The sequence below is a fragment of the Cicer arietinum genome, chromosome 2, assembly GCF_000331145.2.
Source record: "Cicer arietinum cultivar CDC Frontier isolate Library 1 chromosome 2, Cicar.CDCFrontier_v2.0, whole genome shotgun sequence".
NCBI classification, from domain to species: Eukaryota; Viridiplantae; Streptophyta; class Magnoliopsida; order Fabales; family Fabaceae; genus Cicer; species Cicer arietinum.
The window spans coordinates 49,621,444-49,630,229 of NC_021161.2; the positions used below are offsets into that span (position 1 = coordinate 49,621,444).

At 27.8% G+C, this 8,786-nt stretch overlaps 1 protein-coding gene across 1 annotated transcript; it reads right to left on the minus strand.

Annotated features, from left to right (window-relative positions):
* Positions 1-4,669: 4,669 nt before the first annotated feature.
* On the minus strand, positions 4,670-7,116 carry LOC101505623 (rRNA-processing protein fcf2-like). Its single transcript, XM_004491186.4, has 6 exons — positions 6,870-7,116; positions 6,272-6,509; positions 5,960-6,020; positions 5,321-5,398; positions 5,110-5,225; positions 4,670-4,972 (listed from the first exon to the last, which is right to left on the minus strand). Exons 2-6 carry the CDS (start codon positions 6,505-6,507, stop codon positions 4,861-4,863), a joined length of 603 nt encoding a protein of 200 aa, XP_004491243.1. The 5' UTR covers positions 6,508-6,509; positions 6,870-7,116; the 3' UTR covers positions 4,670-4,860.
* Between the last annotated feature and the right edge of the window lie 1,670 nt (positions 7,117-8,786).

Here is an 8,786-nt window from a genome sequence, read left to right on the forward strand (position 1 = left end):
TAGTAACTTGATTTAAACGATATCATATAGAAAGCAATAAAGAAAAATAAAATAAATATTTTGTATTAACATCAATAAAATTATTGTCTTATTGACAAAGATGAAAAGAATCGTAAATAATTACTTCGGCATAATATCTTCAAGCTTAGTTAAAACAATTGATAATTTTTTAGTACTAATCTATGGAAGAATTCACTCATTACTACATAGTATAATTATTATATAGGTCAAATGCTAATGATTAGTATTTAGTTAGAAGGTGATAAAATTGTTAGCAATAAAGATCGAAGTATGTCCTATTTCGTGAAACTTCTTCAATGTTTCAACTCATATTATGGAGTTACACTTCAAAAGAAATATTATCTAAATAAAATCAGTTATCCATAGTATCAATGTACTGAGTAAATGTTTTCATTTTACAGTGAAATTAACAAAATTACGATAAACTATTATTGTAATTTTTGTTAAATCAGAATAATTCATTATAATTTTATCGATTCCAATATAAAACAAAACATGCATTAAAGCAAAAACTAATAAATATCTAAGGCTACGTGTTATACAATCAAATATATAAATACTATCTTGCTTACTTTTAAAATTTGGAATTGTTTACATAATGGTATATTTAATCAAAAACTTTTATTTTTGTTTTTATCATATAACAATGTTTTAGGGCATTTGTCATCAAGTTAAAACTATCAACAACAAAAAAACATATTAGTAGTTTATATCTTTTAAGTGATATAAAAAAAATTACATTCAGTAGGTCATTTTGCGCAAAATATTGGAATAGATAAATATAAGTTAAAATATTATAATTGAAATTAATAAAAATTATATAGTTTTTTTAGATAAAATTTATCTACTTTATAATTTTCATCTTTGTCAAAAACTTTCTTTTTAAAAATTACATCAATTTTCTTATATTTAAGTACATAATGCATTCACACAATTGCAAAAGTAAAACAATTCACAAGTTCACAATTTCACATCTACAATACATTAATTAGAAAATCAGTAAACAATTTACAATCACAAAATCACAATTCAGACACTAAATTTCAAAATTTTCATTCTCACACTAAAACCATTCACAATTAATAAGGTCAGAAATACAATTCACACACTACTACTAGCTAATAATCTTAATTTAAAATAATTCATAAATAACAAATAGTAAATAACAAAAAAAGTAAAAATTTAAAAAACTGTAAGAAGCAAATTGAGATAATATGAACCTCAAAATCAAGAGTCGACACCAGCTGTGAAATGAGATAAAGGAAATGGAGAGAAGTGAAAAATCAAAATGCGACGAGGTGTGCAAACCGAACAAGAAGAGAGAGCAAGAGTATTGAGATAAGAGAAAAAATAGGTTAAAACAGAAAGAGACTAAATAAAATGAGTTTCTCTCTATATTTAGAGAAAGTTTAATAACTTATTTCCTTATTTTAAATTTTTTTAGAAATAAAATAAGAGCATAGAGGATGCGTTGAACACAACATTGATTACCTTGACTCACCTTAATTTTTGCAATTTTATCATGAAAACAAACATCTTCATATATGTTTTGCGTTAGCAACACAACTTGTATATTTAATTTTGTTAAGTAGCATACAGAATTAGTTTCGGTGCACACAAAAAGAGAACTTGATTCGGCGCACATACAGATACAGCCTGTGATTGTAAATAACTGCCTCCACACAAAAAATATACAACATAGAAAACATAAAAGAATGTTAATTTAAAAATTCTTAATGTCACGTCGAATTATAAATTTCACCTGAATTTTTACTTCCTCTGTTCCTTTATAGGTGTCATTTCATGTAAAAGACTTGTTCCTTTATTGTTTGTCATGTCTAAGACTAAGAGCATGAATATAATAATGATTAAATATGTGAAAAAAAATCCTAATAAATTATTTAAATATATAGTATAATCTAAAACCAACAATTGAAAACAATACAAAATATTTAAATCATTAGGAGAAAAAAAAAAATCAATCATTCCACAATTATCTTTAAGAGTAATGTTAAGAGACCTGTTAAACAATAAAATAAAATAAAAATAAATGCTATTTTACAATTTTATTTTAAAAAATAATAAATTTCATCGTAATTAACTGAATAAAAAATAGATTAAATTTAACATTATATCTTATTTGTTATTTAGGTTAATTTAAAAAAGTACAATTATACTCTTTAATTTATATTACTTGTATTATTTTTAATATATTATCTCTCACTATACGTTTATAACATTATTAATACAACAGTATTTAACAAAAATAATCAACTATTTTCATTCTTTCATTTATATTTAAGATGTGTGAAATGAATAAATTATTCAATTATTTTAAACAAAATAAATATTTTTACAATTTTATAGTATAAATTATATAACTTTTAACATTATTTGTTTAAATTTAAATTCTTAACAAAATGTTCTTATTTTAATTAAAGATGAATTTTTATGTCCCACGATCTTTCCGACTTTTTTTTCTATTTTTTTAAACAAAGATCTTTCCTTTCCTTAAACAAAGTCTTTTACGAACACCATAAATTTCAGCAAGATTCCAAAGGTCCTAAACTATATCATGAAGTTCAATTCAAAATGATAGACAATTAATTCCATTGCATAAGAGATATTAACAGGAAGATTTAACTATACATTTTTGTCCCCCTAATTTATTACATTACAAAGATAATCAAACTTTTGGAACTTTTATATTTCACAACTGTTGCATTTGTTTGCCTCGAATCAATTTTATCCCAAATACAGGATTTTTTTGCCTTAGATATTTTCTTCTATTCAAATAAACAATTGGATCGGTAAATAACTGTTATTTGGGCGAAAAACTCCATTTTCGGGATTTAAAATTTAAGTTGGAATAAAAAATGCAAACAAATGTAAAAATTAAAGGACAAAAGTTCAATTTTATAAAGGTGAAACTATTTTCGAGTGTGATAAAATAAAGAAACCTAAAATATAATTAAGTTTAAAAAGAAACGTGTAGCTTCCATGTATAAGGTGCAAAAAGAAATTAAGATCAAATAACAAATATAATATATTGATCGACATAACAACCAATTTGAAACAAAAAAATCACTAAAATTTGGTGCTTGACAAAACATGTTAAGAAACAAAATATGTCCCAAACCGTACCTCTCAACATGAGCACAATTGTCCAAAATGTATAATGTAACACATACAAGGATTAATAACAAATACAAATGAGAATTGAGCATATCAAAATAGATGAAAGCATGCCATGAATCTGGATATCCTTCTAGTCAAAATCCATGGAGTCAATAAGTTAGATAATAAGAAAATGTCGACTTTCTTTGACTACATGGATTCTTTAAGTTCGCGGCATAGGCAAGCTTCCTTTTATAACATTACTAATATGCACAAAATTTAAGTATGCTTTAATTTGAGAAAATCAAGGGCAATGTACTCACAAATGGAGACATGTACCTATATGTACTACCATCATTACACCAATCATGTGAAGCATTATAGCATCATAAGTTCTTACAACAACAAAAAAACTCCCAAATAAAAAGGAAGGATAATACAAAGAATGGAAAGATAGATTTGTCCAATCATTCACAATGGACAAGAAAACAAATGAAGGTGTTGCAAGGAACACAGTTCAACATGCACTACCAAATCCCAGAAATCCAAAACAAATAGCAAACACAAAAGAAACAAAATGTCCCACAAATAATTGAACATGAAATACACATGTTTTAGGGCACAAACAATTTGTTCAATTTTTTTCCAATATACAATCCTTTTATATATATTGATTTAGCTAGAAACACAGAATAATTTATATACCCCATATATGAAAAGGTAAACTCAATGATTACTTTTTTGAATGACAAGAGAGGTAGTGTAGGACATCTCAACATTATCAGACAAGAAATTTCATAAGCCTAAAATAAAAATTTGATTACCTCCTCAATATAACAATTTTTTTTAATTTAAGTCTCTATTGCCTGAACTAAAATTAAAAACAATGATATTTATAAAAATAAAAAGTACATTACATTTTTTAATAGAAACTAAAAATAAAATAAAATAATTTTATATAAATTAAAAACTTATTTAATATTCAATAATAATACTATGCCACAAGCAGATCCCATAGTTTATAAATGAGTATAATAATAGCATAGTAAGCAAGACAAGACACACATTGCAATCCACGTGACTAATCAAAACAAATAAAAATATGTTGAGACAAATAAAAGGGGGCAGCATGTGGAGGAAAAGATCATCAAAATATGCAATGAATTGAGACAAAACCTTATTTTTTTATCCATAAGCCAAACTCATGAGACAAAAACCTGCGTCTTCTGAGGCACTAAAGCATATAAAATTAAATGTTGAGATATCACAACCCAGACAACAGTTTTAATTCTTCATAAGATGAAATTCCACTAATGATTCGGTGACATCAACAATATCAACATGCCAATATTTTATCATATAATAAAAAATATAACTAGTTTATATCAACAAAAAATTGAGACTTAAATAGTACATGGGCCATGTGATAACACACAGAAAGTTTAAAAGACATAAAGAATTAAGCTGAACATATTTGTGTTTAAAGTAAACCAAAGAAAAATGTAAGAGCATTAAAATGGAAGAACAAAAAGAGTTAAATGAAGCTTTGATCATGACAAGAAATATTTCAAAACAAGCTTAAAAAATTTATATATGAAAAAAAGGATCTATCTAGTAAATGGTTATTGTCTGAATTTAAAAAAACAAGAACAAAAGGAAATAAGAGTACACCATGTAATGAACTTCAAACGTCACGGGTTAAATTCAAAAAGTGTGTAAAATTCAGTACTTTCTCTTTTCTTTTGCGCGCTTACGAGAACTCTGACCTTTGATCTTCCACTTTTCATTCCCGCCTGGTTGTCTGTGCTCTTCAATTTCTCGAACCTTCCGCTTCCTAGAAAAGAAAAAAAAAACGTTTTCTAATATCAAGGAACAACTTTCTAATATCAATACAGACACGCTTTTTTTAATGTGCATTGAATGCTATTTCGAACGTAACCAAGCAAGCATGTCTTCCCCTGCTTAAGTTACCTGTAAGCTGCAAGGTTTTGATCAGAAAGGAACTCTTCAGCAAGTGTTGCTTTCCTCTCTTTCTTATGTAATCTTCCAGAGAAGTAGTCTATTGAAGTTTCTTCAATTGTTCCCACCTGTTCATATTCAAATGACGACAAAATCGACAAAATCTTAAAGATGTTCATCAGAAATCAAATTTTAATGGAATATTAAACAACCCTGAACTTGCCTGAAAATACTTTGGAAGAGCCTTCTTTTTTGACTCACACCTCTTGTAGTGCCGTTTTGGATCAAGGACGTCCCTCAACTGTGAACATAAACCAATATATACATATTAAAGTGTAAGAATCATATTTCCCAGAAATGAAGGCATTTGAAATTGTGTCCACAATAAAATTAAATAGCTTGACACAAATTGATGGATAATTTATATCAAAGTTAGAAAATATTGTAGAAATGTCTACAATTATATTAAAATATTTTGACACGAACCAATGAACAATGGTCTAAACATTTCCTAATACGCTCTCAATTTACACCTCCATGTTGTAGTTTATGTCACAATGTAAAGAAAATCTCCAAAAGGCTTTGAAGGCTGACATCAATATTCTAACCAACAATATTATAAATTCAGTATATAGATTATGGAAAACCTTCGAAAAAACTACTCTCCTAAATTTTCATCTCTGCAGAAAAGCAGTATCCTACACTCGTTTTTCATTCTTTCTTGTCGTCTAGGATGCTAGTGCACACGTATGTGATACTTATCAGCTTAATCAAAGGACATATCACATCATCATATTGAAAATGAATATATTCCACGTCATCTTGGGGGAAGGGGATAGAAGATAATGTCAAATTCAATTACATTCAGTAACTTCAGCTCTCTCTGCAACTCAGGGGTGATGGTGTGAGCCGGCATATCAAACCTGGTAAAGATTTAAATAAAATTAGATAATTTCAAAGATGGTTTCCAACAAATAAAAAACTCAGAGAGAAATCAAAGGAAATATATAACTAAATTCAGATGAATAAACTTATATTGATTAAAAAAACACCTACTGCTAAATGCACAGTTAAGTAGTGTAAAAAAGATATAGACAAACAATTAAACAAAATATTTCTACTTTGGTTGCATTCACAAACAGTAACTTGCTTTAGATCATAATCTATTGCATACCAACTTTTCCCAGCAGTATCCTTAGCTTGCTCTCTCATTAACTTGTTTAATTTTCTTGGATCGTTCGGAGGAACAAACAGCCCATTGACCAATTCTGAATTGGGTTTCCAAAGGGTGCTACTTGGTGCCTTGGTTTGAGATTTGGCATGAGATGCATCATCTGTAGCCTTTGATCGAGATGGAATAGTAAATTGTGGTTGCCATGAGACGCCAATCACTGGCTTTTTCTCTGCCATTCCTGAATCAAAATGAAATGCAAACACCTTATACGCAACAAAAAAACTCAAGCACTTCATATGGACATAAAATCAAACACCTTATGTGCGACAAAAAAACTCAAACACTTCATATAAATATAAAATCAAACACCTTATGTGCGACAAAAAAACTCAAACACTTTATATTGACATAAAATCAAACAACTTATGTGCAACACAAAAACTCTAAAAAAAATAAGCGTTTAATTGAAACTCCAAATCAAAGCTTCAAACTCAACACTAACAATGTAAGCTTTAAATTTCATGCTAACATAAATCAAACCTAACAAAAATCAGCACTAACTAACAAAAATCAGCAATACGAAAATAGAAATTCGAACCTTTTGAGAGTTGCAGCGAACAAAGCAGACAGGCAGAGGCGATCTGGAGAGTTGCAGCGAACAGGCCCGAGAGCGACGAACGGGCGGAACGGCCACGAAGGCAGTCAGGCAGAGGCGGCCGCCGCAGGGGAGCGATTGGGGATTTGGCAGAGGAGCAGAGGCGTTTGTCGTGATTGATTCGTGAATCTGATTATGGAAGAGAGGAAGGCTGTAACTTGTAAGCAAGAGGGAGAGAATCAGAGAAGAGAACAGAGAAAGAGAGAGGCGGGAAGAGAGAAGAAGAAAGAGAAAATTGAATTAGGTTTAAGTATTCTTGTAATTCTTTAGTTTTAATATGGACATTTTAGTCATTTTAGTTATAAATTAATTATAAAATAATTAATTTTTATTTATAATAGTGACTAAAATTTAATACCAGTTTTTTAATAATAATAGAAGAATAAGATTCGTTTCTGATTTACCTGGGTGCACTGCGTTTTCAAAAGCTTCCTGTCAAACCGGCTCCTATTTCAATCCGTGCTGGAGCGATCGATATACCAATAATTAAGTCTTCAGTCAAGTGGTGGAATACTTGGCATCAACCTGGTATCTTGTTTGTTCTGGAAACACGTCTTCCTATTCTATCTTTTCTCGAATCTCCTTTAAGGTATGAAATCGAAGCTCGAGAAGGATAAAAACTTTGAGTGGATTTATACCTGGCTGTTTTCACGCATCAAAGTTAAACCGTGTTAATACATTTCAGGGAAGGACCACGTACCTGATTCGGAAAATAAATAAAGTCTCACACATCCTCTTGTTCCCAACAGTCCTATTTGCTTTCTTCATTGGTAAACCCAACCAGCTATTTGCAACAAACAAGTCTTTATTAGTTTTTACTATTTTATCTACATAAAAAATCAATAGTAAATCAATAATAATTTGGTAAAATTATTTCTTCTTTTAACCGCTATTATAAAAACAACTACCTTTATGGTAATTAATAAACTCAACTATTTAGTAAATTACAATTCACTTAAACATAATTAATTTTTTTAATTTTATGGAATACAAAATTTAAACTTATTAAAATGTATTATTTATTTAACGTTCAACACTCTTCATTAAATATTTCTAAAATAAGTGAAAAGTGTGTACGAATAATAACTTTAAACAGTTCAAAAATAATTAAATATTGTTTATCGTAATAATTAAGATTTTAGATAAATTTTTTATAATAATAATTAAAGAGATTATATTATTTATTTCAAAATATATATCATTTGGGCAAATTGCACACGAATTAAGAAAAATATTTCATTTTGCATAAACAAGGTAAATAATATCTTACTTTGTAATTAAATTATATTTTATTAAGAATATAAAAAAATCACAAGATTGTATAATATTTCATATTTAAAGTAGTATAATAAAAAATAATTAATATTTACGGATATTGAAAAAATATTGCAAATATATAAAAAATAAATTGACGAAATAAAATATAAAATGATCAAAATAACAATTAATTGTTGTTTTTTAATAATAATATTAGTTATTTATTCCATATAAAAAAATAGATGAGATAAATTAAAAAATGACAACAGTAATAATATATAAACAAGATAAGTAATTCTATTAAAAATAAAAAAAAAATTGACTTATAACTAACAATTTTTCTCTGTCTACGATACTTAGCAATGGAAAGCAGCAAGCTTTTGAATATATGGCGTTGAAGTTTTAGAAGATTAAATTAAGAATTTGAGCATATGCTTAAAAGTTCTTTTCATTACTCCTATACCATCTTATTCTATATCATCAATCCAAACATATCTGAATCAATTTTATTTTCCTAAGCGGTTACAAAAGTAATGGCTATCAGAATCAATCAAGTGAACTATACGATTCAACGTCACATTAAATTAGTTGCTGCATATATAT

Excerpts from the sequence above, each read along its gene's own strand:
- LOC101505623 (XM_004491186.4), bottom strand. The coding sequence starts at position 6,507 with ATGGCAGAGAAAAAGCCAGTGATTGGCGTCTCATGGCAACCACAATTT. Across the intron at positions 6,021-6,271 it reads GATACTGCTGGGAAAAGTTG|GTTTGATATGCCGGCTCACA; the intron begins GTATGCAATAGA and ends AATCTTTACCAG. Across the intron at positions 5,399-5,959 it reads GAGAGCTGAAGTTACTGAAT|TTGAGGGACGTCCTTGATCC; the intron begins GTAATTGAATTT and ends TTATGTTCACAG.